At 39.2% G+C, this 26,839-nt stretch overlaps 1 protein-coding gene across 1 annotated transcript in view; it reads right to left on the reverse strand.

The window, feature by feature from the left end:
• ARHGEF33 (Rho guanine nucleotide exchange factor 33) overlaps positions 1-26,839 on the reverse strand; it is a 61,475-nt gene that overhangs the window by 25,370 nt on the left and 9,266 nt on the right. The window contains exons 3-11 of the mRNA XM_007945051.2: positions 26,579-26,743; positions 26,114-26,235; positions 24,671-24,813; positions 19,831-19,890; positions 17,309-17,533; positions 11,878-12,007; positions 5,835-5,967; positions 3,823-3,906; positions 2,249-2,332 (exon numbers count right to left, since the gene is read on the reverse strand). Coding sequence (XP_007943242.1) covers positions 2,249-2,332; positions 3,823-3,906; positions 5,835-5,967; positions 11,878-12,007; positions 17,309-17,533; positions 19,831-19,890; positions 24,671-24,813; positions 26,114-26,235; positions 26,579-26,743 — 1,146 coding nt within the window. The remainder of the gene's footprint in view (positions 1-2,248; positions 2,333-3,822; positions 3,907-5,834; positions 5,968-11,877; positions 12,008-17,308; positions 17,534-19,830; positions 19,891-24,670; positions 24,814-26,113; positions 26,236-26,578; positions 26,744-26,839) is intronic.

Raw genomic sequence — 26,839 nt, forward strand, 5'->3', positions numbered from 1 at the left:
AAAAAAAAAAAAAAGAAGAAATGGTGAGGAGCAGTGGCAGAGAAAGCTTGGAGGTAGAGGCACCAGAACTAGGAGATCAACAGGAGACAGTGTGGAGGGCTTCCAAGCCCATGGATGGAGCTCAGCACCTTCGGGCAGGAGGCTTGCTGGTGGAGCAACGTGCCTCCAGGTACTTGACAGAGCTAGGCTCACTAACACAAGGAGTGAGAGAGCTGAGTGCCTTTAGGTCAAGGCTTACTGTTAGAGTGGGGTGCTTCCAGGCACTTACTGGCAGAGCTAAAGAGCTTTGTAACACTTGCCCAAGCAGGGTAGAGGCCAGGCCAAGAAGCTGAAAGCCTGAGAGAGTCCTGCCTGTGGGCACAATTTAGAAGAGGCTGTCCTGATCATAGTAATGTATCCTGAGTCATTTCTGATACTGAATTATAAACTGTTATTTTCCCATAAGCCCCTTAATAGTGAGTATTATCTGTGAGTTTTTGTGGCCACTGTAACAAATTATTGAACCCAGCAGAGGAGCAAAGAGTGCTGTGTCAGAATTAGTAAAAGTTTGGAGAGAAGAGGTATGTCTGACCTCCATCTCATGGGAATCAGCCTTGGGCTGATACTGATGGTGAGTCTCTCTCTCCCTTATGAAGTTAGTGGAAGTCAGTTGCCCCATGCCATTTTTACATCTGTGTTTGAGTTGAATGTGAGCATTAGATATTTCCATCTAAAAATCTTAGAAGGATCTACTAATTAGACCTCTAAGGTAATGGAGGTATTCTAATAATTGCTGTTTATAAACAGTGCCTTAACCCAAAGGAGTCAGACCAGTGGTAAGAATAACAGGCTTTGAGGCAGATGTTTTAATCAGGTCTGGCTTGGTGGCCCCTTCTATTACATTGCCTACTGTGCTGTAGCAGAGCAAGCACTGTACTTGGCTTTGGGAAAATTAACATTATAGAGTGTTTCCTATTGAGCTCTGGTGGCATAGTGCCTAAGGCATTTGACTGCTAACCAGAAGGCTGGTGATTCAAACCTGCCAGCATCTCCATGGAAGGAAGGTGGGGTAATCTACTTCCAGAAAGATTTACCACCTCAGAAACCCAATGGAGATTGCTATGAGTCAGAATTGACTTGATGTCAATGAGGTTTTTTTTTTTTTTTTTTGGTCTAAGCCCTTTACATATATTATCTTATTTAATTTTTATAATTATACCTAGTATGATAGGTACCTGCACTTAACAAATAAGGGAATCAAGGCTCAGAAAAGTTAAATAATGAGGTTATGATTTAATGAGGAGTGGAATCAGGATTTGAACTCAAGCAGACTGTAGAACCAGAACCCTCATGCTTGTGAGACCTGGGGTTTTGTCCTGGTTTTGTCACCTACTATGTGTGTTAACTTGGGAAAGTTACTTAACCTCTCTGACCCTCTATTTCCTCATCTTAAAAATGGCAGTTATGGCACCTGCTTCATGGGATTGTTGAAAGAACTAAATAAAATAAATATTATGAAAAATAATAGTTGAAATATGAAGCTATTTATAATTAAATTTTTTTTAATATTGATAGTTGTCTATTTCTACCTGAGATTGGCCCAAGCATTTCTAAGATGCTTTCACTGAATGATTTCGGAACATTAGTCAGTAATTAAACCAGAACACATTGCTGGTGAGAGGAGGAGAGGTGGGTAAGGGGATTGGTGAACCTCTCTCTCAATTGTACTTCCTCCAGGATGCTACAAACCCTGTGGGGAAATTATATGCAGAAGTCAGCTAATGAGATTTTTCATGCCTCTTCTGTGGCATAAGACATAAGCAATGATTGGTAGACCCTTGGACCTAAGAAAAGCCAAAAGAAAGCAGTCAAGATAGCAGTTAAGTGGGCAGGTTAACAAGATATGTCCTAGATGCCAAGGAGGCATTTAGGTGCCTACAGAATCAAGGTAGAAGGGGCTGGTAAGATGCTCAAAGTCTAACGGGAACTGCTATAGAAAGATCCTGGATCAGCAGAGGTGGAGATTTCTGGTTAATGAAGAAAGAACTTTAAAGGCAGGCATCAAGAGCTAAAATACATTTTTTCAGAAATAGTGATTTTTAGCTCATGCCACAGGGTGGGGATTGGGTACTCATAATGATTTAAACCATTTAACCATTTCTAGGAAATATTAGTGATTCTTTAACCTTTTACAATATTCCTTAGCTAAAAGCCAAAATCAATTGTTTAGCATGAAAATCAGTTTGGTGGCTGGCCCAGCCATGCTTACCTGCAGATGTATCAGGTATTCTGGGATGCGTTGGACTATGTGAAAAAAGAGGGTGTAGATGTCAGATTTAATCTCTTCATCACCCTGAGTGAAAGAAAGGTAGAGTCAGTGTTCCAACAGATGTGGCAGCAGAACCCCAGAGTCTGTCCTACCAGAGTAGGAGGCTTTCCTAATCGAGCATTTTCTTCCTATAGGTTCTCTGCAGCACTGATTGCTCATCAGAGAGGCCATATGTTCAGGGACATGCCCAAGAGACTTTTCCCAGTCAGACCCATTGCATACCTCTTTTGAATCCACCCAACATTCTAAATGCCATGTGCTGCAACTTAGCTAGACAGAAGAGGGCACTCAATAAATCATGATTGAGATGAAAGAATTCATTGAGGTTCTCCAGCAAGTAATCATTACAATGGACTTACTAATAGACTTTAAGAGTCCTTGGGTCCTCATGAGAATGGGGAAGGGTGTAGGAGTGGAAATTGATCAGTTGGCCTGGCAGCAGAAAACATGTTGGGTTTACTCCATGTCCCTTCCCTTCTCTTCTCTTCCTTTCCTATTGGCTGAGTGCTAACATGTGGCAGGGGGTCCCTGGGTATTGTAAATGGTAAATGCTTGACTCCTAGCTGAAAGGTTGGCATTTCAAACCCATCCACTGGTGCTTCAAAAGACAGGCCTGGTGATCTGCTTCCAAAAGACCACAGCCTTGGAAACCCTATGAAGCTGCTCTCCTCTGCACACACGGGTTTACCATGAATCAGAAGGGACTCAAGGACAGCCAGTAACAACAACAACATGTGGTAGGCATGTAATGGGTTGGGAACGATGAGCAGGTTAAAGTGAAAGTTAATAAGATAAAGCTGCTCACCTCTTGTGAAACTTATTAACTCTCAGCTTTAGGGCTTCTGATATTTTTTCTATCAATCTAAAATAACTAGAATTGTTATATATTTATGTGTGTTTATAAGCACAACTGCAGTAACACGACTTAAAGCAACATGACTAGAGCTACATTATGATCTTATCAACTGACAGACACAGGATGACCTGACTTTAGCATTCAAATTCATGGGGGTGGGGGTAAACCATCACATACAGCACACCAGCTGCAGCCTGAAGATCTCTGCTTGTTGTTGTGTGCCGTTGAGTCGGACCCAGCTCATAGCGACCCCTCCTTGGGTTTCCAAGTCAGTATCACTACAGAAGTAGATTGCCCAACCTTCCTTTCAAGGAGTGTCTGGTGGGTTTGAACTGCCAGCCTTCTGGTAGGCAGTCAAGTGCCTTAGGCATTACGCTACCAGAGCTCCCAAAGATCTCTCCTTAGGACACCTGATTAATTTGTGTATAGTTCCAATGGAATGGGACTGAGGGGCAGGAAGGCTGGGCAAAGACCAAAGCAATGGCACTGATCCTGTAGTGGGCTCTTTTAACTCCAGATAGAGGTGTTGCTGGATCATTCAAACCATCCCCCAGCTTGGAAAACAGCTAAAGTACATGTGCTGTACTTACTGAGTGGATGGGTAGCATCATGAATATATCAGTAAACAAAAGGCAGCGCTTACATACAGTTAACTCACCTCCTTCAGAACAACAACATGAACCAATGAGATGCATTCAGGCAGGTCCCTCAGGTAAGCAACATAGTAATCCAAGAAATTATTCTTGAAAACAAATATAAAAATGCATTGTAAGAACCTGGAAACAGATAAAATAACAACTCCTATTTTCATTGTTGTTGTTGTTATGTGCTGTCGAGTCGGCCCCGACTCATAGCGACCCCTCCTTGGGTTTCCGAGGCAGTATCACTACGGAAGTAGGATTGCCCAACCTTCCTTCCGAGGAGTGTCTGGTGGGTTTGAACCGCCAACCGTCTGGTTAGCAGGCAAGTGTCTTAGCCACTATGCTACCAGAGCTCCCCATTTTCATAGAGCCGTGTAGATCAAAAAGGAGTACTTTTCAGAGATTATCTTAACCTTTCTTTTAATGTGTTTGTTAATAACTTTTGGAGTTTTTTATTCATCTTTTTTAAAAAAAATCTTTTTTTTGGTTTTAAGGTAAAAATCCCTAGGGAGTTGGGAACCAAAACTCAATAGCTCTGCTTTAATGAGAGAAAGAGAAACGATAAAGGAGGGGGGAATTCATGTAAATTAAAAAGGTATTATTAACTTGTTAAATGATTTAAAAAAAAAACAACAGTGTTTTTGTGATTCCTTTTCATTTCAATCATCTACATCCAAATGAGGAACTTTGCCCAACCCACCTCATATTGTCTAGACCAGTAGTAGCTCTCAACTTTCTCCACCAACATAAGGCATATTCACCTATGCAGTATCCCCTCAAGAAAAAAATCCTCAGCTGCCAGACACATTCCCATAGGCACAAAAATTCTCAGCTCAAGAAATTGTACTGAGTACAAATGAGTAAAAGTTGTATCAGAAAGATTATGTTAAATTCACTCTAATCTATACAAGTAAATCATTCATAAACTTTGTATTGTTACCCATAGTTGAGAATCATTGATATACAGAGGTTGATTGCAGACAAAATCTGCCTTACACACCAATTTTTAATTACCCTACATAATATTTTAAAAATAAAAAAATTTCATGTAAAACTCTACATTTTCAGCTTTTCTTCAAATATCAGGAGATCTGGCAACTCTAGTCCTCCTTTCCCGCATAACAATTGGATAAAGCTGAGTAGCAGCTCCCTGTAGAAAAGTATATGTGCTCCACTCAGCACATTTGCCTCCAGCCTATATTGTATATACTATAATCCATTCAGCTCACCTCATCAATCTATGTCACTGGCTCTGTAGGCATTTGAGTTTGGAACTTTTGGCCTAGATCATATCTCCTTGTGTAGAATATTACAGAGATTTCAAAACTTAGCATTCTTTCTCCAAGCAAGTGAAAATAAAAAGCATTTAATAGCTGTCCATCACATTTTTAAAGATCTCTAAGGAATGAAAATTGTGTGAAAATACACACATATATACAAACCCTTATATATATATATATATATATATATCCATGTACATACACACATTAAATATACACACGTGTATTCAGTGGGGGGCAGTATCTCCTTCTACTTGCCATGGAGTTGTTTCTGACTCATGGAGACCCCATGTATGTCAGAGTAGAACTGTGCTTTACAGGGTTTTCAATTGCTGATTTTCCAGAAGTAGATCATCGGGTCTTTCTTCCAAGGAACCTCTGGTTGGACTGGAACCTTCAATTTTTCTGTTATCAGATAAGCACCTTAACTTCTGCACCCAGGGACTTGGGGGACAGCAGAATACAGTACAGTGGAAAATGATGAACTGGAAGTTAGAAGACCTGGGCTCTAGTGGCAGCTCTACAACTACCTAGCTAGCTGGATGATTTCAGCAGTCTTTAACTCTCTGGACCTTACCATTATCTATAAAATGAGGAAGTTCAACTAGATAGATCTCTGTAGTTCCTCCAGCTCTGAGATTCACTGATTGTAGATTCTCTGAGAGAATCAGAAGCAGAAAAGTGAGAGATCCACATAATTCAAGTTTATGGAGGATTAAAAAGAAAACAATAACAACAAAAAACCTTACCTCATCATTTGTCAATTTAAGGAATAAATCTCCAAGGACGCCTTGGCGTGGCCACTTCAGGACCCTTTCCTGCAGTGCATGAAGCAAATCCAGGTGCTGCTGGACAAGATACCGTAAAGAGCCAGGGAAGAGGCTTGAAACAGAATAGAAATAGAATCACACAAACCAGGTGGAGAGAACAACAGACCCTACAAGAATATATGTAGCAGATCCCTTTTCCTCAGTCAACCAAAATACCCTGTTCACAGGCTGCAATTACGTCTTTTAAAAAAAGAAGTTTGTATTGTAGAGCTCACAGCACATATTCTCAACTATGAAAAGACCCTTTTACCAATGGCCCCTATACAAATGTCTGTCACGTGAAGAACAATGACCTATAATGAATCTATATCAACTATTGAAAACAGTCTTTAATTTTTGTTTTTAACTTAGCAAGGATATGATTCAAAATCAGGGAGGAATGTGAATGGAGAACAGAGGGAGAGAGTGAGCAAACTTATTTCATTGTTTTGCCAAGAGCCAGATCTGGTTCCCAGAGCAGAGTCCAAAGAAGACAACAGCATTAAGTGCTCAGCTTCTTTTCTATTTCTTCCTTTTTAGGGGTGAAAGTGTGGCAACGTGAGCAATTTATTCTTTCTAATAAACTTCTAGGAGCTCTGGTAGCGTAGTGCCTAAGGCACTTGACTGCTAACCAGAAGGCTGGCGGTTCAAATCCACCAGCCACTCCTCGGAAGGAAGGTTGGGCAATCTACTTCCATAGTGATACCGTCTCGGAAACCCAAGGAGAGGTCATTATGAGTTGGGTGCGACTCCACCGCACATAACAACAATAAACTTCTAAAGCTTTTAAAGTTATTTTAGCTCCCACAGTACACTACTTAAACAATAAGAAAAATAAACTAAAAAAAATCGAGGAAAATCTAGTTATCGGTTCAAATTAATAATTTAGCTCTTGCCAGTCGCGCATTAGGCCAAAATTACTCCCTCCCCTCAGCAGCAGGATGTGCTGGGGCATCGATAATCTAGCCTGTGCGCCTCCTGGTGGTGATCTGTGGCATACAGGTTGTTGAGTTCTTGGGGGACGTGAGGCTGGCGGTTTAGTTTATAAGGCTGTTTTGTTTGGCAATCCTGTCCAGCTGATCATCGGCCTGCCTCAGCGAGCATTCAGACAGGACTGTTTGATCCTGAGGTTGAGGGCTTTGTCTGGGTGAACCAGACCCGAAACAAGCCAAGAAGAGCTCCAACCTCATTCTCCATGTGAACAATAGCCCACAATTTCCACTCAGGCTTCAACTGGCAGCCTGTGCCACTGCAGCTTCCAGGCCTTTCAGTCAGGGGAGGGGCTGGCTTGAAGCAGGCTGTGGAGGCTCTGGAGCACTCTGCTTTCTTCTAGGGAAAAACCTGAAGGGTTATTTTATAGGTTTGACAAGATGTGACAACCTCAGGTTTGAGTATCAAGTTGTTTGTGTAGTGGGTATTATTTTCATACCTAGATTACTTTCTAACAGGGAGAAAAGGGCTGAAGCCTTGTGACTTGTGATGGGAAAATAATATATGCTAATAAAATTATTTTCATCTTTGTATGGGAAAAGATGCCAACAGAGGAAAGGAATAATCTCATTTTGCTCCACATTTCATTCCACTGGTCTATTTAAAGTATACACAGATTTTAGAAAAGCTTAGGAAAAAAGAAACAGTGAGCACAGGAGGGTAATGAAAATCTAACCTTAGGGTAGAAAAAATGGCAATATTGTAAAGCTCAGAACCAGGAACTTCATATTTAGTAATAATCAAGAGTAATATGTGTTATCACAATAGCCAAAAGGTGGAAACAACCCAAATGTCATTTACAGATGAATGAATAAACAAAACATGGTATATACATACAAGGGAATGTTACTCAGTCACAAAGAGAAAGGAAATCTTGATGCATATCACAATGTGGATAAACCTTGAAACATTATGTTGAGCAAAATAAATCAGTCACAAAAACAAATATTGTATGATCTCACTTATATGAAATAAGCAAATATATAGAAAGCAAAGATTATTAGTGGTTACCAGAAGTAGGAGGGAGGGGAAAAGGGGGAGATGATGTTCAGGAGGCATGGAGTTTATGTTAATGGGGGTGTAATAATTTGGCAGAGGAAAACAAGAATGGTGACACAACTTGAAAAATGTAATCAATTTACCGTCTGGTTAGCAGTAAAATGATTTAGGCACTATGCCACCAGATCTCCTACAACATGGACAGAACTTGAAAATATACATGTGCATGTACACATTGTTGCGATGGCATATGGTTTGTTATGTATGTAATAAAATAAAATAGTACTCAGATTGTCTCTACATGCTCATGATCAAAAAGGGGGCTAGTTTACCAAATAACTAGTATGAATAGTTTATCATGGATATGATGAAGTAACTATTATCTTCTTTTCATTGAGGATTCTATGACAGTTTAAAGATTTTGATCTCATAGGATTTGAGGAAAGGTTCACTCTTTCCCCAGTTCTCATGAGAGAACATCCTGGAGAAGTGGAAGTGACAGCAAGCTGAAAAGGGCTTGACTTGTGGGCGAGGATGTGGAGCAATCAGAACTCTCATCTGTTGCTGGTGGGAATGCAAAATGGTACAGCCTCTGTGGGAAACAGTCTGGCAATTCCTCACAAAGTTAAACACACAGATACTTTGTTGTTGTTGTGTGCTGTCAAGTCAATTCCAATTTATAGCAACCCTATAGAACAGCTAACTACCTTATAGGGTTTCCAAGGCTGGAATCTTTACAGAAGTGGACTGCACATCTTTCTCCCACAGACTGGCTGCTGGGTTCAAACCACCAACTTTTTGGTTAACAGCAGACCACTTAACCACTGAGCTACCAGGGCTCCTTACAGTTACCTTATGACCCAGCAATTCCACTCTTAGGTATATACCCAAGAAACTTGAAAGCAATGACACACACAGACATGGGTACCAATGTTCACTCCAGCACTATTCACAATGATCAAAATGTAGAAACAACCCAAATGTCGATCAATAGATGAATAGTAAACAAAATGCAATATATACATGCAATGGAATGTTACTCAGCCATAAAGAGAAATGAAGCCCTGATACATGATACAACTGGATTAAAAAAAAAAAAAATTCACTACCATCAAGTTGATTTCAACTCATAGTGACCCCTCCCTTGGGTTTCTGAGGCAGTATCACTATGGAAGTAGATTGCCCCATCTTCCTTCCGAGGAGTAGCTGGTGGGTTTGAACTGCCAGCCGTCTGGTTAGCAGTAAAATGACTTAGGCACTATGCCACCAGAGCTCCTACAACATGGATAGACCTTGAAAATAATATGCTGAGTGAAGGAAGTCAATCACAAAAGGGCAAATATTGTATGATCTCATTAATATGGAATACCTATAATAGGGAAATGTATAGACATGAGAGGTTTTTGTCGTGGTTACCAGGGTGGGAGGGAGCAGGGAAGGCATAATCATTGCTTGGGAAGCACTGAGTTTCTGTATATGATGATGGAAAACTTGGCAATGGATATTGGTGATGGTTGCACAACATGATTGATGTGATTGGTGTCACAGAATTGTACACATGAAAAATGTTGGATTGCAAATATTGTGTTATCTATATTCTTACAACAAGTTAAAAGTAGGGGGCTTAGATATATAGTGAGCTAAGAACTTATCTAGCATTCGTACTTGACAATTCAGCTGATGTTCAAAGTAAGAACTTACGGGCTATTCAAAAGGGAAGTCTCAATTTTGAAAATAGAAAATGACAGAAAGTCTGCTTCTGGCTATCTGAAAGACTTGATATATTGCTGTTAGTCAAGGTGGTATCTTTGAGAAGCGGTGTGACGTGAAAAGAGCACAAGTACAGGCTCAGACAAGCCTGGGTTTGAATTCTGGCACTAACTGACTATGTTACTTTAGATCTTTCTGGGCCTTATTTCTGCATCTATAAGGTAAGATTTGCAGCACTCTTGTGAAAAGTTAAGGAGCTCTTGTGGTGTAGTGGTTAAGGCATTTGCCTGCTAACCAAAAGGTTGGTGGTTCGAAACCTGCCAGTTGCTCCATAGAAGAAAGATGGGCCAGTCTGTTCCTGTAAAGATTTACAGCCTTAAAAACCAAAGGGGGTCACTCTGAGTCAGAATCAACTCAATGGCAGTGAGTTTGTGAAAATTTAATGAAAGTATAAATGAAGTACCTAGCCTGGGGTTTAGTTCCTGTGTTCCAGAGTAAATAATTCTCTTTCTGTTTTCCATCCTCTTCCTCCTGCCCAAATTTCCAGAGAGTAGGAAGAGATGCTGCTGGCTAGAATCTTTGACATAGAAGCAAAGCTATATCTTTAAATTTGGTACTGTAAGCTAAGGAGCATTTTGGCAACAGCAAGATAGCTAGACCCATAGAGACTTGCCAGAGAGGTGAAAGAGGTAGCTGGGAGGGTAGGACAAGCTGGATTGGGATTCACGGGGAAGTCAAGTGGCTGAGTGGGGAAGGAAGAACAAGTATGAACCTGGGTGGCCACTGAGAGGCCCAGTCTAGAACCTCTCTTGCACATAGCTCTAGAGGTACCACAATACCCCTTCTGTTCTTTGTTGTTTCATATTTTGTTTACCTCAGTTTTGTAGTAAAATAATTCTTGAAAATAATCAAGACACTTGTGGGTTTGTCAGGGAATATTTTCTCACCTCAGTCATTTGGATATGAGGAGCAGTGTGTTTTGGTGACTGGTGTCTTGCTGGTAACTACAAACCCAAGTAAAATTTTGGGCATGGTAAGGAGCAGGGGAATGTAATGAGGGGTTTCCCTAGACAGATTCACAACTTATGAACCATCAGTGTATATTACTTGATGGAATATTTAAAGTAGTAATGCTACATTTGTCCACTAATAGTCCATAATCCGGAATTTCCATTCATTTGGATTAGTCTTTTCCTCAGTTAATCAGGTGTATTATATCTTCATTACATTAGTTATTTTCACCAAATCACACTTTCCTCTTTCCTGCTTTCTCCCAACAAAGAAGAAGTCAGAAAATCTAAAAACAATGAACAGTTAGCTGCTACAATACATTGCAGACCCTTTGGAAACATTGCCCTACATATGTGTGAGCATATTTGCACCCATGCACAAACACGCTCATGCATTACCCAGTACTATGGGATCACCTGAACAAATAATAAGAAAAGTCTGGTAGTGCAGTGGTTAAGAGCTCAGCTGCTAACTTAATGGTCACTGATTTGAATCCACAAGCCACTCTGAAGGAGAAAGATGTGGCAGTCTGCTTCTGTAAAGATTTGCAGCCTTGGAAACTCTGTAAGACAGTTCTACTCTTTCCTATAGGGTGGCTGTGAATTGGAATTAACTTGACAACAAATGGTTTTAGTTTGGTACGGAATCATCTGAACAAATAATAAGAAAAGTCTAACTCTAAAGTTATATCAACCTGTCTAATGGCCACATAGTGCTACAGACCTCCACCACATTCATTTCTTATAGCTCCTGAAACCAGAGATCCTGTAAGTACATGTAGAAAGCAACATAGAAAACAATGCCTTTCTTGTTGTAGCATTTATTTCCCCTTTATGAGTCCCAGCTGGTGCAAACGGTTTATGTTCTTGGCTAATAGCAAAAAGGTTGGAGATTCAAGTCCACCCGGACACACCTGGTCTCACGATCTATTTCTGAAAAATCAGCCATTGAAAACCCTATGGAACACAGTTCTACTGTGATCCACATGGGGTCGCCATGTATTGGAGTCAACTTTACAGTACCTGGTACTGGTCAGGTTCTTAGCAGACATTCCAAGGACTCTGAAGCCCCAGGAGACTATACTCATTTTCTTACCTGCTGAGAACCTAAGTTTGAGACTTACTAGGGTTTACCTGCCACATCTACTCATTTTCTTTTCAAAGACTGTTTCTGGAACTCTTTACAAGCCAAGAATCCCCAAAGTGGAAACAATAAACAACTTACCTTAAATCTCAATCACTCTGAAAAACAAAGACAATGAATACATGGATACCTTCTCTCTTTGGAATTCCTCTTTCCATCTGACCCCTGGAATGTTGCTTTTATCTTCAAGATCAGAGAGATATTAATCACATATTTTCTTTCCGATTCAAGCAGTTCTAGAGCTACAGTCTGTCTCTTAGCTGTGTTAAAAAAAAAAAAAAAAAAAAACCAAGGAGGGAATTCTTGTTAACCACTTTTCCTCCAAACCTGATAAAATGATAGAAAGTAATAAAAAGCAACAAAATGAAAGCAATAAAAAGAGATGTTAGCAAGGTTTTGGTAGATGGAAAGCAAAATGGACGCATGGTGATTGATTTAGCAGACCAAAGGGCACGAAATGTTGGTGTTCCCATCTGTGGGTGGGAAATCTGCTAAGAAGCAGAAAGACTTAAGGGTTGGTGGGACCAGGTGCTCAGAAAGTACAAATAAGAGGCTGAAAACAGACATCATTGTATATCTACAAAAAGTGCAGTTGAGCCTTTAGATCCTAGCCCCCACACATGCCAGTACCTTCCTCACTCTCACCTCATTGCAAATGGAAAAAATTAAACTAGAGAAGTGTTGCCTCTGAGATCTGGGATGAAGGCATTAGACATAGTGGAGAACAAAGTTGAGGAGCCAGAATAAAAACGAGCAGACTTAAATGAAGCTTGCGTACTGAACAGTGAGACTCTCTGTACCTCCTTTCATCTACAGATCCTGGAATGCTAGTGGCAATCTCTAGGCAGGAGATTGGAGGATCTTTCACCTGAAAAACACACTGTGGCCTGAGGGGGAAAAAGACCTACAAACACTGACACCTATCACATAGTTACTTTGCCACCTGGTTATCCTACAACTGAAACCTATTCACTGACAAGCTTTTGGGAAAAAAAAAAAAAAAAACCAAACTCACTGCCATTGAGTCGATTCTGATTCATAGCAAACCCTTTTGGGTTTTTGTGGCGGTAAATCTTTACAGAAGTAGATTGCCCAGTCTTCCTTCTGTGGAGTGGCTGGTGGGTTTGAACTGTCAACCTTCTGGTTAGCAGTCAAATGCCTTAGGCACTACACAACCAGAGCTCCTTATTGACAAGCTTAGCTGATGAGAATTTTTTTAAAGGCTTCTCTCATGTATAAATCAATAACCAAAGATTCTCAGACATTTGAAGGAAGCTTTCAATATAAAAGAAAAAGAAGAATAGATACATATTAATTTTAAAAAACCCACAACTAACAGAAAACGGGAAGCCCGTGGAAACAGAGGCAATGCAAAAAAACAAATAAAACTGTTTAAAAATCTCATAATTAACATTCTCAAAGAGATATGAGAAAATATTCCAGCCATTTAATGATGACAGGATATTTTTAAAAGAGAGGAAATCAGAAAAACAAAGGAGATGAAAGCCTTTCTGACACTCTTTAAAAGCAAAATTAAAAGGACACAAAGCAAGGAAATCGCCAAAGAAGAATACATAGACCATTGGGATAGAATTGAGAACTCAAAAGTAAATCTATCCATCTACGGGCAGCTGAACTTAACAAACGGTCTAACTAAGTCCATTCAATGGGGAAGAAAGAATCTCTTAACAAATAGTGCTGGAAAAACCAGTTATCCATATGCAGAAAAATGAATCAGAATCCATACCTCACATCATGCACAAAATCTAATTCAAAATGGATCAAAGACCAAAATGTTAAAGCTAAAACTGTAACATTCTTAGACAATAACATAGGGTCAAAAAATTAGGGGATCTAACTTTTAGCTTAAATAATCTATCAAACAAAACTAAAAATGCATGTATGACAGAAGCAAATTAGACACCTGGAACCTTCTAAACATTAAATACTTACACTCATCAAACGACTTTACCAAGAGGGGAAAAAGAGAATCTGTAGACTGGAAAAAATCTTTGGCAATGACATACATATCTGATAAGGGTCTAATGTCTAAAATATATATAAAACTTCAACAACTCAAAAAAAAAATTCCAATTATCAAAAAAAAATCTTCAACAACTCAACAACAAAAAAACAATCCAATCAAAAAATGAGCCAACAACATGAATAGATGCTTCACCAAAGAGGACATGGAGGCGGCCAACAAATACATGAAAAGATGTGTGTGATCATCAGCTATTAGAGAGATGCAAAAAAAAAAAAAAAAAAAATTCAGTGAGATATCATCTCATTCCTGCAAAAATGTAAAACATTATGCCGCTTCCTCAAACAGCCAGAAATAGAAATATCTTATGATCCAGACCTTCCACTCTAGATATATATCCCAGAGATATAAGAGCAGTGACACGAATTGACATAGTCACACTTATGTTCATTGTAGCATTAGTCAGAATAGCAAAAAGATGGAAACAATCTAAGTCCCCATTCAACTAATGAATGGATAAACAAATTGTGTGCATACATACAATGAAATGCACCCACTTCTCACTTATTGACATGGTTATTTTCCAAAGACCAGGTCTTCATGTGAAAATCATTATGTGAAAATGAAGGATGACCACATCAGATCACAAAATGGAGCATGACTATATCATTAGATAACTGCCAAATTACGTAATTACATAACTGCTGAACCATTGAGAATCATGGCCCAGCCAAGTTGACACAACCAAGTTGACACAGCCAGCATTACTCTTGCCTCAAAACTTGGCATCCATTACTGCCAAATGTATGTCATTAATGTGAAAAATAGTAGGTTAGTAGATTTTTTACTATTGTTGTAAATCTACAATGTTGGATAATGAGATATATAGTTGATAAGGTTCTAGAAGAAAATATATAAGAATATCTTCACAACTTTGGGGTATCAAAAATTTCCTTGAGAGTATACAAAAGTCACAATCTATTTTTAAAAAATTTAAAAAAGGAATTAATTGATAGATTGGACTTCACCAAAATTTAAATATCCTGTTCATCAAAAGACTATTCAGAAAGTGAAAATTCAAGTTACAGACTGAAATAAAATATCCAGAACATATTTTTTAAAATCCTACAAGTTAGCAATAAAAAGACAAACAACTCAGTGTTTAAAATTGGGCAAAGCATCTGGTGAAGCATCTGTTCATGTTGTTTAAACAAGTACTTCACTAAAGAATATATACAAATGGCCAATAAGCATATGAAAAAGTGCTCAATATTATTAGTCATAGGAAAGTTCGGATTACAACCACAATATTATATCACTACACACCCATGAGAATGGTTAAATTAAAAAGATTGATCATATTAAATGTTGGGAAGGATGTAAAGCAACTGGAACTTCTCTATATCCCCAGTGGGGGGAATAAAGTGACTCAGACTCTTTGGAAAACTGCTTGATGTTTTCTCTTAAAGTCAAACACATTCCTACTCTGTACCTCAGTGATTCCGCTTGGGTCTTATATACCCAAGAGAAATGGGAAATGTGTCCAAAAAAAGACTTGTACAAGAATTTTCTATTAGTTTTATTCATTATAGCCCCAAATTGGAAATAATCTAAATGTCCATCAATAGGGTAATGAATAAACAAGCTGTGGTAAATTCATTCAACATGATATTACTAATTAAAAAAAAAAAAAAAAAAGGATTGAACTCCTACATGAATTAAATGCAATGATATAGAAGGATATTAAAACATTATCTGCTGCAAAAGACCTCTTTAAAGTGCTGAAGAGCCTTTACACTTCAGGCCTGGAATGAAATTCACTCCCAGGGGCTGGCTCTCAGCCTAATAGTAAACTAGACATACACACAGACCACTCAACCCAGGATGACACACCCACATGCTCTATGGAGATACATCCCTTGGAGCAATTGACCACGGAGCAGCAGTGGGGCAACATTCACACAGAGGAAATGCAGGACACACAGGAGTGCATAACTATGAGGGGCATGGGGAGTGGAGTTGAAAGAAAAAAGAAAAATAAAATAAAGTGCTGAAGAGCAAAGATGTCTCTTTGAAGACTAAAGTGCACCTCACCCAAACCATGGTATTTTCAATTGTCTCATACACATGTGAAAGTTGGACAATGAATAAGACCGAAGAAGAGTTGATGCTTTTGGGTTGTGGTGCTGGCGAAGAATACTGAAAGTATTATGGACTGCCAGAAGAACTGAACTAACAGGTCTGTCCTGGAAGAAGTGCGGCGGGAATGCTCCTTGGAAGCAAGAATGGCCAGACTTTGTCTCACCTACTTTGGTCACACTGTCAGAAGGGACCATTCCCTGGAGAAGGATATCACACTTGGTAAAGTGGAGGGTCAGGGAAAAAGGGAAAGGCCCTCAATGAGACGGATTGACACAGTGGCTGCAACGATGGGCTCAGGTATAGCAAGGATTGTGAGGCTGGTGCAGGACCGGGCAGTGTTTTCTTCTGTTGTACACAGGGTTGCTATGAGTCAGAGCCAACTCAATGGCACCTAACAACAACAACAATTAAAACATTAAGTTGAGAGAAAGAAGCCGGACCTAAAAGAGTATACACTGTATTACTCCATTTCTAGAAAGTTCAAGAACTGACAAAACTAATTGATGGTGATAAAAGTCAGAATAGTGATTCTTTGGGTGGATATTGAGTGGAAAGTTGCATGAGAGAAGTTTCTGGGATAAAAAAAAATCTTGCAAATCTTGATCTGAGTAGTGGTCACAAGAGAATTAGCTTAAATTTAAGCTTTGTGCATTTTATTCTATGTAAATTAACCCTCACTAAAGTACTGTTAACAAAATAGCAGCATAAACATTAAAAACAGAAAACATGGAAACAAGTACCAGAAGAAACTATCAAAAAGTTTTGAGGGGTTGCTACTGTTCTTCATAATAAATCATTTGGTGCTATTTAATTTGCATAATTTGATAGTAAAAATATTAATTTAAAAAAATTACCTCCCAAAAAATAGTTGAAGGGAAATGCCATGTTGGCTGACCTAGTAAATTTCAGTAGTGGTTTATGATATGAAGAAAAAGAAGAAAGGAAAGAAAAGAAGTAGGGACCCTGTTGATGTGTTTGACATTGTGGTGGTTAGTTGTCATTGACTCTGACTCATAGCAACCCCATGTACAACAGAATGAAATGTTGCCCAGTCCTTTGCCATCGTCATGATCCTTGGATATCAGTGGTAGATGACTGATAAAAGATTCAAATATTGAAGATTCTGCATTACTGACTAATAGGCTCATAAAATTCTGATGCTTCTAATCCACTTTTACGCCTCCCCCCCAAACCTCAAAAGCATTCCATCACTAACTGCCATGAATACTCAGAATCAAGCTGATAGTCCTAACCAGCCAGATGACTTCACGTGATTCTTCATCTCTATAGGCTATAGTTACTTTTTTTTTTTTTTAATCTGAAAAGGAAATCAGAGGCTAGGTGGTCTCCCATGTCCACTGAATCTGTAAATTGCCAGGCTTCTAGAGTCCTGGTGCATATTATCCTTTAAAATACATTCCCCCTTGGGACTTACCAGCTAAAGATGTTTCACATAAAACATTTTCCAAGGAGCTGTGTCTGCCCTGGCCAGTTTCCTTTAGTTTATCTGGGTGGTCTTTCGTAACATATTCCTCGGCCCATTCTTTACTATCCTTAGGCTGCCTCCACACACCAGATGAGAGATGGCCCTTGGACTGGATATCAGCTGAAAGGCAAGACTTGAGGTTTTCTTCTGCTTCTGGAGCTGTAGGGTTCATTCCTGAAAAATAACAGCTTCTATCAAGTTCTGATTTTTGGAGGAAAGAAAAAAATATTACCAAATCTTAACTATTATGCCTGTGGTTGGGCACAACTATCCATTGAGGATTAATAGCAGACTTTCCCAAATATGTTCTTTTTGTTATGTGCTGTCGAGTCAGACCCGACTCATAGCAACCCCTCCTTGGGTTTCCGAGGCAGTATCACTACTGAAGTAGATTGCCCAACCTTCCTTCCAAGGAGCTGCTGGTGAGTTTGAACCACCAGCCTTCTGGTTAGCAGTCAAGTGCTTTAGGCACTACATCACCAGAGCTCCCTTCCCAAATATACCAATTAAATATTAACAGTTTCCATAGCTGCAAGGGTAGTGGAATATGTATCTGGTGTCCATCTGCTCTTATGTGGGATACTGCAGAGTTCAAAATCAGGCAGGGTGTGTATTAGGGCTGTATCCTTTCACCATACTTATGCATTCCGTATACTGAGCAAATTATCCAAGAAGCTGGACTATCTGAAGAAAAACACGGCTTCAGGATTGGAGGCAAACTCATTAATAACCTGCAATATGCAGATGACACAACCTTGCTTGCTGAAAGTGAAGAGGACTTGAAGCACTTACTGATGAAGATCAAAGACTACAGACTTCAGTAAGGATTACACTTAAGCTTTAAAAAAAAAAAAGAAAAGAAACTTACAACTACTATCAATAAGCAACCTTATGATAAATGAAGATAAGATTGAAGTTGTCAAGATTTCATTTTAGTTGGATCCACAATCAAAAGCCATGGAAGCAGCAGTCAAGGAAAAAAAATGACATACTGCATTGGGCGAAACCGCTGTAAAAGATCTCTTTAAAGTGTTAAAGAGCAAAGATGTCACTATGAAGGTTACTGCGCACCTGACCCAAGCTATGAAATTTTCAGTAGCCTCATATGCATGTGAGAGCTGGACAACGAATAAGGAAGACCACAGAAGTATTGACATATTTGCATTGTGGTATTGGTGAAGAATATTGAATGCCCCATCGGCAGCTAGAAGAATGAACAAATCTGTCTCGCATGAAGTACAGCTGGAATGCTCCTTGGACGTGAAAACGGCAAGATTTCATCTCTCATACTTAGGTCATGATATCAGGAGGGACCAGTCTCTGGAGAAGGATATCATGCTTGGTAAAGTAGAGGATTGGCAAAGCAGAGATGGACTGACACAGTGGCTGCAACAATGGGCTCAAGAACAATAAGGACTGAGGATGGCACAGTTCTGTCATGCTTCAGGTCCCTATTATTTGAAACTGACTTGAGTGCACCTAATAACAACACAACAACATATGCTTTTGTGAGGGCAGTGGTGGTTCAGCTGTAGAATTTTCTCCTTCTGTGCAAGAAACCCGTGCTTGATTTCCAGCCAGTGCACCTCATGTGCGACCACTAGCCCCTGTCAGTAGAGGCTTTGCTGTCCAGGTTTCAGCAGAGCTTCCAGATGAACGGGGACTGGAAAGAAAGGCCTGACAATCTACTTCTGAAAATTAGCCAATGAAAAACTCTATGGCTCACAATAGTCCAGTCCCATTGTGCTTGGGTCACCATCAGTCAGGGCCCACTTGACTTGACGGCAGCTAACAACAACATATATCCTTTACTACTATGCACCAATAAGTAAAAAAAAAAAAAAAAATTTAAGTAAACTTACAAATAATATAACTAATTTATAGTAATATGTACTAATTTCTCATATCTGCTTCCTTTCAGGGGAGCATACCAGGGATTTGGAGCACAAGTGGGAAGAAAGTACAGAAAGATGAGGAGAAAGGGTGTCAAAAAAAATGCTTCTTTTGCAATTTGTCCTCCTTGGCCCTGATGATGATAATATGCAGAAAGGAAAGAGAAAGGAAGGGAAGGAAGGTGAAACAATTTATAAATTCAGATGAATTGTCTACTAAGTAAATAACTTTTAAATTAAATAAACTTTAAAATGTGTAGCCCGTGGAAAACTTATGTCATACTATACACACCTGTGACTTTGAAGTAAATGTTAACTCACTGATAACTGAAATGAGTCAGAAGGAACCAAGAGTACTGGTTTTGTCTGAAACTTCGCCAACCCTTCTTTCTCTTTGGATTTGACTGAGTAGCTGACCTACCACAGTACACATCTTAGAATCTTAGTAATCATAAGTCTTTACTTTGCCTAAGTTCTATCATGCCTGTTTGAGACTGAGGGAGTAGTAGCAGGGAAGGTTGAAAAAGAGAATGGGTAGAATTGCTGAAAGCAAGGAAAACTCACTTAAGAGCCACTTACCAGAGCCCATCATTCCCTTCACATTAGTATCTCCTACATGAACAGATCTGGACTCTTGAGCTGCAGAGAAAGGAAAACTTTCATTCAGTGGTCATTCCATTAGCATTGTCTGAGCACCTTCTATGTGCCAGGCAGTGGTGAAAGACAAGACTTAATAGTTTAGTGTAGAAGACAGAGCAGTAGAAAAAGAAAATTATAGTATTAAGCCCAGTGCTATAGTCTCATCTGTAAAAGATATAAAAGTGGAATTTACCTCATATGATTACTGTAAGAATTCAATCAGTTAATGTATGTAAACTACTTAAAATGGTACCTGGCACACAGTAAGTGTTATATTATTGTTTAACTATAATAGTATTTGTGGTGATGATGATGGCAAAAATTGTCACAGTCAGAATGATCCAATTAAAATGTAAGTCAGAGTCTATCACTCCTCTGAGGGGGTCTGGGGACTCCCTATGTGAGAGGGACCATTATCAGACAGCTAGGTGGTTCCTTAGACAGTTGTTCCTAGAGTCTTATATCCTGCATTGTCTTTCAAATTTGAAATTCCTAAAACTTGAGGATCAGCAGTGTAGTGGGTTCAATGAGGTTCCCAAAAGGTATAACAAGTTCTTAATCCCCCAGATCCTTTTAATTTAACCTTATCTGGAAAAAGTCTTTGCAGATGTAATTAAGTTAAGGATCTCCAGATGAAATCATTCTGAATCACCCAGTCGGATCCAACTCATAGCAACCCCTCCTTGGGTTTCTGAGGCGGTATCACTACAGAAGTAAATTGCCCAGTCTTCCTTCTGAGGAGTAGCTGGTAGATTTGAACCGCCAGCCTTCTGGTTAGCAGTCAAATGCCTTAGGCACTATGCCACCAGAGCTCCCTGAATTACCCACTCACTCACTGTTGTTGAGTCAGATCCAACTCATAACAACCCCTCCTTGGGTTTCTGAGGTAGTATCACTACAGAAGTAGATTGCCCAACCTTCCTTCCAAGCTGAATTACCCAGGAGGGTCCTAAAGGCAATGGCAAGTATCCTTATAAGAGAAAGAAGAGAAGGCACAGGCACATAAGAGAAGATCATGGGAAGACCAAGGGAGAGATTGGAGTTATGCAGCCACATGCCAGGTAATGTCTGGAACAACCAGGAACTGAAAGAAGCAAGGCCGTATTCCCCTCTAGAGTCTTCAGAGGGACAATGACACCGTGGGTATCAGAGGGCCTTGCTAACACCTTGATCTTAGACTTTTATCCTGCAGAATTGTGAGAGGATAAATGTCTATTATTTCAAGCCAAGTTGGTGGTAATTTGTTATGGCAGCCACAGGAAACTAATGCACTGTTTTATCATTAGCAATGGGTAAGGTAACACTTCTGAAAGTTTAGTACTGTAACCATGTGTTTTAATGTAAGCTACCACCAATCATATCCAGAATGTCTTATTGTTATGTTATTCCCAAATTTCTCCAAAAATTCAGTAGAATAAACTATTGTTAGGTGCTGTCAGGTCAGCTTCAACTCATAATGAACTTACATACAACAGAACGAAGTGCTGCCTGGTCCTGCACCATCCTCACAATCCTTGCTATGCTTGCGTGCTTTATTGCCGCCACTGTGCCAATCCATCTCATGGAGGGTCTTCCCCTTCTTTGCTGACCCTCTCCTTTACCAAGCATGATATCCTTCTCCAGGGAATGGTCCCTTCTGACAACATGACCAAAGTAGGTGAGAAGTCTGGCCATTCTTGCTTCCAAGGAGCATTCTGGCTGCACTTCTTCCAGGACAGATTTATTTGTACTTCTGGCAGTCCATGATACTTTCAGTATTCTTCACCAACACCACAATTCAAAGGCATCAACTCCTCTTTGGTCTTCCTTATTCATTGTCCAGCTTTCACATTCAAAGAAGGAGACTGAAAATACCATGGCTTGGGTTAGGTGCACCTTAGTCTTCAAAGAGACATCTTTGCTCCTTAACACTTTAGAGCTCTTTTGTAGTACGTTTGCCCAGTGCAATACAATGTCTGATTTCTTGACTGCTACTTCCATGGGTGTTGATTGTGGATCCAAGGAAATCAAATCTCTGACAACTTCAATCTTTTTTCTATTTATCATGATGTTGCTTAGTGGTCTAGTAGTGAGGATTTTTGTTTTCTTTATGTTTAGGTGTAATCCCTACTGAAGACTTTAGTCATTCATCTTCATCAGTAAGTGCTTCAAGTTCTCATCATTTTCAGCAAGCAAGGTTGTATCATCTGCATATTGCAGGTTGTTGATGAGTCTTCCTCCAATCCTGATGCCGTTCTTCTTCATACAGTCCAGCTTCTCAGATTATTTGCTCAACATACAGATTGAATAAGTATGGTGAAAGGATGCAACCCTGACACACAGCTTTACTGATTTTAAACCAGGCAGTATTCCCTTGTTCTGTTTGAACTACAGCCTCTTGGTCTATGTACAGGTTCCTCAGAAGTACAACTAAGTGTTCTGGAATTCTCGTTCTTTGTTATTCATAATTTGTTATGATCCATAACAAATTGCATAATCAATACAACACAGATAAACATCTTTCTGGTACTTTTTCCTTTCAGCCAAGATCCATCTGACATCAGCAATGATATCCCTTGTTCCATGTCCTCTTCCGAATGCAGTTCGTATTTCTGGAAGTTCCCTGTCAGTATACTACTGCTACCATTTATGAATTATCTTCAGCAAAATTTTACTTGCATGTGATATTAATGATATTGTTTGATAAGTTCCACATTCTTTTGGCCGTTTTTTGGAATGGGCACAAATATGGGTCTCTTCCAGTCTGTTGACCAGGAAGCTATCTTCCAAACTTCTTGGCATAAACAAGTAAGTGCCTCCAGTGCTGTACCCGTTTGTTGAAACAGCTCGGTGAATATTCTGTCAATTCCTGGAAGACTAAATGATGACCAGGAGCTCTGGTGGAGTAGTGCCTAAGGCATTTGACTTCTAACCAGAAGTCTGGCAGTTCAAACCCACCAGCCACTCCTTGGAAGGAAGGTTGGGCAATCTACTTCCATAGAGATACCACCCCAGAAAGCCAAGGAGGGGGTCACTGTGAGTTGAATCAACTCGATGGCAGTGAGTAAGCCACTCTTCAGAAGGAAGACTGGACAATCTACTTCAGTAGAGATACTGCCTCAGAAACCCAAGGAGGAGTTGCTATGATTCAGAACTGACTCCACGGTAGTGAGTTTTTTTTTTTGTTGTTTGTTTGTTTTTAACTATGACCACATCTATATTGAGGGAAGGAAGGAGAAGTCACATGAAACACTAATTTAAATCTATTTGGGCACTCGACTCATCTAGATCAGTGTCTGTAGTGGATTCAACAAATCCTGTGATTATTCTCCCTGAGGGCTGTTTATTATACATTGTCTAAAGATGCAAACATTCCCACAGCAATAAATGTAATAATATGCTTTGCAAATACTGTAGTTTTTAGTCTTTTAGGTTATGTTCAGCTGTTCCAGAACTGGCCTTGATCTGACTCCACTTTCTAAGCCTATTCTGTCCTCTTCTCCAACAAGGTCCTTCTTCCCTGTCTCGCTCATCATGTCACGGAGCACAGAAAACATAGCTGGCTGCAGTAAACCCATTCCCCAAATGGATCCAGGGAGCTTTACTCAGCTGTGCCTATCAGCCTTTAAAATACTTACTCAACTGGGTAAAAAAAAACTAAAAATAAAGAGTAAATATGTACTCTGAAGTTATAACAATTAAAAGTCACTTGATTTAGATTTTATATGCAGTTATTAAAAACATTATTTATGAATATATAAATCATATTGTTCCATAAGCTATAAAGATAGAAAACCACCAAGCCTACCCTTGAGAAGTTTACAACTGGTTGAAGCATCTTTGAGCCTATCTTTTGGAGATTTTCCATGTGAGACCAATATAAAAAAGGAAAATTCACCTAATCAATTTAATAGCTACATTTATCCCCCTGTGTACGAGGTGGTTTGCTAGATATTGCCAAGGATATAAAGATATAGCAGAATTTTTTCTTTTTTAATACTGTGTTGACATTCCTTGGAAAGTCAGTTTCTTGCTCACGGCCAGTGGGCCATTTTATAACATCTGTTTTCTCAGAGTAGGGATGTGGCTAACGAATGTTTCAGCCCACAGACAGCAGCAGCTCTGGTTTTCCAGAGCAAAAAGGGTACAGAGTTAGCCTGCCAATGAGACTACTGCTTGACAATTGTTGTTGTTGTTATGTGCTGTCGAGTCAGAACTGACTCATAGTGGTCCTTCCTTGGGTTTCCAAGGCAGTGTCACTATGGAAGTAGATTGCCCAACCTTCCTTCCAAGGAGTGGCTGGTGGATTTGAACCGCTAGTCTTCTGGTTAGCAGTTAAGTGCCTTAGACACTATGCTACCAGAGCTCCCACTTGACAATTAGGGTTGGAAAAAAAAAAAGAAACAGAACATATAATTTAACTAAGCTAAGAATCCAGCTATTTTAAAAATGTGTATTCAGAGGGACACAGATCAAGAAGGAATGTTATTGGAGTGAATAATTTTTAACATTTTCCCCCTATGGTTGGTATGGTATTTGTTGTGCAATACATTATTGTTAATCCACTTGACATTTAGAAGTACCCAAAAAAGAAGTCCCCAAAAAAGAAAATGTAAAAAATTGTAGACTGTCCTGGTTTCTTAGATCCTCTGAATGCTTCTAAATTCGAGTTACAAGAGGAAAAATCTGAGCAACTCATTTTCCTTTCATAAGGGGTACAGGATTTGAGCCCATTCTTACTAAGTTTTAGGAATTGAGGTAAAAAATGCTTGGCTAACTCAGTGTGATTTGTGAACTATACCTTTTTCATAGGCCTGAGAGGGCAAAAGGTTTGTGAAGTCTTCACTTGGAAGAACAGGCTCAGGGATATTGATTGAGCGGAAAGGACTGCCTTGCGTTTGCACAGGCCCAGCCGGTGACACATGTTCTTCTTTTTGAGTTTTCCTAGAGGAGGGAAGCAAAGACAAGGCCAGTGAAGGTCTTAAAACCTTATGGATTAGGAGAAGATTCAGTTCAGAACAACTAAAGAGAAATTTCTATGAAATAGTTGTTTGGGTACATATAAAATGATCAAATGCAAGCAATTTATAAGGCTCAACATAATTCATCACCTATTCTGAAGGAAACAACCTTCAATATCCAGAAATTACTCTCTAATTATAATATCTACATTCTTATTTTTCTGTTGCTAACTTCTCTATTATCAACACCTTTATAGAAGTTGCAGGGGTGACAATTTGCTTGCGATGATTTACATTCAATAAAGCAACTGAAAGCACCAAGAAGCAGCAAGTCTTCAACTTAAAACTATAACTCATTCCTCAGGGCCACAGAAATATGATGCCCATATATTGATTCTAAATTTGATAATATTAAAAACCTAATAAAGACTGTGTCTTTTTATAGTGATACTCTATTGATTCAATTTGGTTGGGACATTGTTTAACAGAAATCTGTTTCTCATTAGAGAAGAAAAATAATAGTAGCATTAGAAAAATTTTAGAAAACAAATTTTAAACAATTCACTAGTGGTCCCACTGTCTTGCTACAACAACCATTATTTAAAAATATATCTTTCTAGTTGTTATTTTATATGTTTTTTACATATGTTTGTAATCAAAGTATCAAAGGAGTATCAAAGGAGCTCTGGTAGTGTAGTACTGAAGGCATCTGACCGTTAACCAGAAGGCTGGAAGCTCAAACTCACCAGCCACTCCATGGAAGGAAGGCTGGGCAATCTATTTCTGTAAAGATTTACCACCTCGGAAACCCAAAGGGCGTTGCTATGAGTCAGAATCTATTTGATGGCAGTGAGTTTGGTTTGAGTTTTTAACAAAGTATCATTTTATATCATTTTTATTTTACATTAATTATTAAATTATTTGACCAATACATTATTGCCATCTGTTTTTAGTATTTTTATGGATCTATACCTCTGTCAGCTGACCCTGTGGAGCCAGATATATTCTAGTAGGGGAAAGGTGTTCTCAATGCCCTCGGCATGAGCCAAAAAAAAAAAAACCAAACACACTGCCATGGAGTCGGACCCAACTCATAGCGACCCCTCCTTGGGTTTCTGAGGTGGTATCACTACAGAAATAGATTGCCCAACCTTCCTTTCGAGGAGTGGCTGGTGGGTTTGAACTGCCAGCCTTCTGGTTAGTAGTCATATACCTTAGACACTACGCCACCAGAGCTCCCCAGCATAAGTCTTTGCCTGTGAATTTTTTTGTAAGGCACTCACTTGGCTTTAACTTTTCGAGATTCTCTTCGCTTCTCCTGTTGAAGCTGTTCAATTTTCTGCTGCATTTCTTCTTGTTTTGAAGTGATGGCCTGAATCATTGACATTGCATTGCTCAGTTCTTCCTAAAAAATATGAAGAGATGTGTATTTAAACCAGTACATAGTAAAACACGTAATATATCTGGTACTCAGTGGCTTTTAATACATACTTATTGAATGAACAAATGACTGGATGAATGAGAAAGATAACGTCTATTATGGCCTGTAATTTGAACACATAGCTCCAAAAAAGAAAAAAAAACAAACATGAAATAAGTTTTTTTTTTTTTTTTTTTTTTTAAACTGGTGAATAGCCAGAGGGGAAATTTCTTACATTTGGCTCCTATAGGAAAAGGCAAGTTTTCTACTTGCTTGTGTTACTAAGATCAAAATCTGTTTTCAGCAGGGAAATAGAAAAAGGAGCTACCTTGAAATAGTTTAATGAATTCTTCATCTCAGTAACTTTTTCTTCCATGGAGCACTTGCAGCTCTTAACCTTTTCTTCCAAAGCATATTCTCCATGTTGAATTCTTGTCAGTTCCTGCATTGCTTCCGTGAAACCAGTTTTCAGTTCAGAGGCCAGAGCCTGCAACTAAATAATACAGGACGAGGAAATTCACTTTGCTATCAATTATTATAAAAGCCACTATTGGCCACTTTTGTTTGAGAAACCAGGCTCTTGAAAATC

This window comes from Orycteropus afer, unplaced genomic scaffold (assembly GCF_000298275.1).
Source record: "Orycteropus afer afer isolate SDZICR_OR568_19922 unplaced genomic scaffold, OryAfe1.0 scaffold00131, whole genome shotgun sequence".
Lineage (NCBI taxonomy): Eukaryota > Metazoa > Chordata > Mammalia > Tubulidentata > Orycteropodidae > Orycteropus > Orycteropus afer.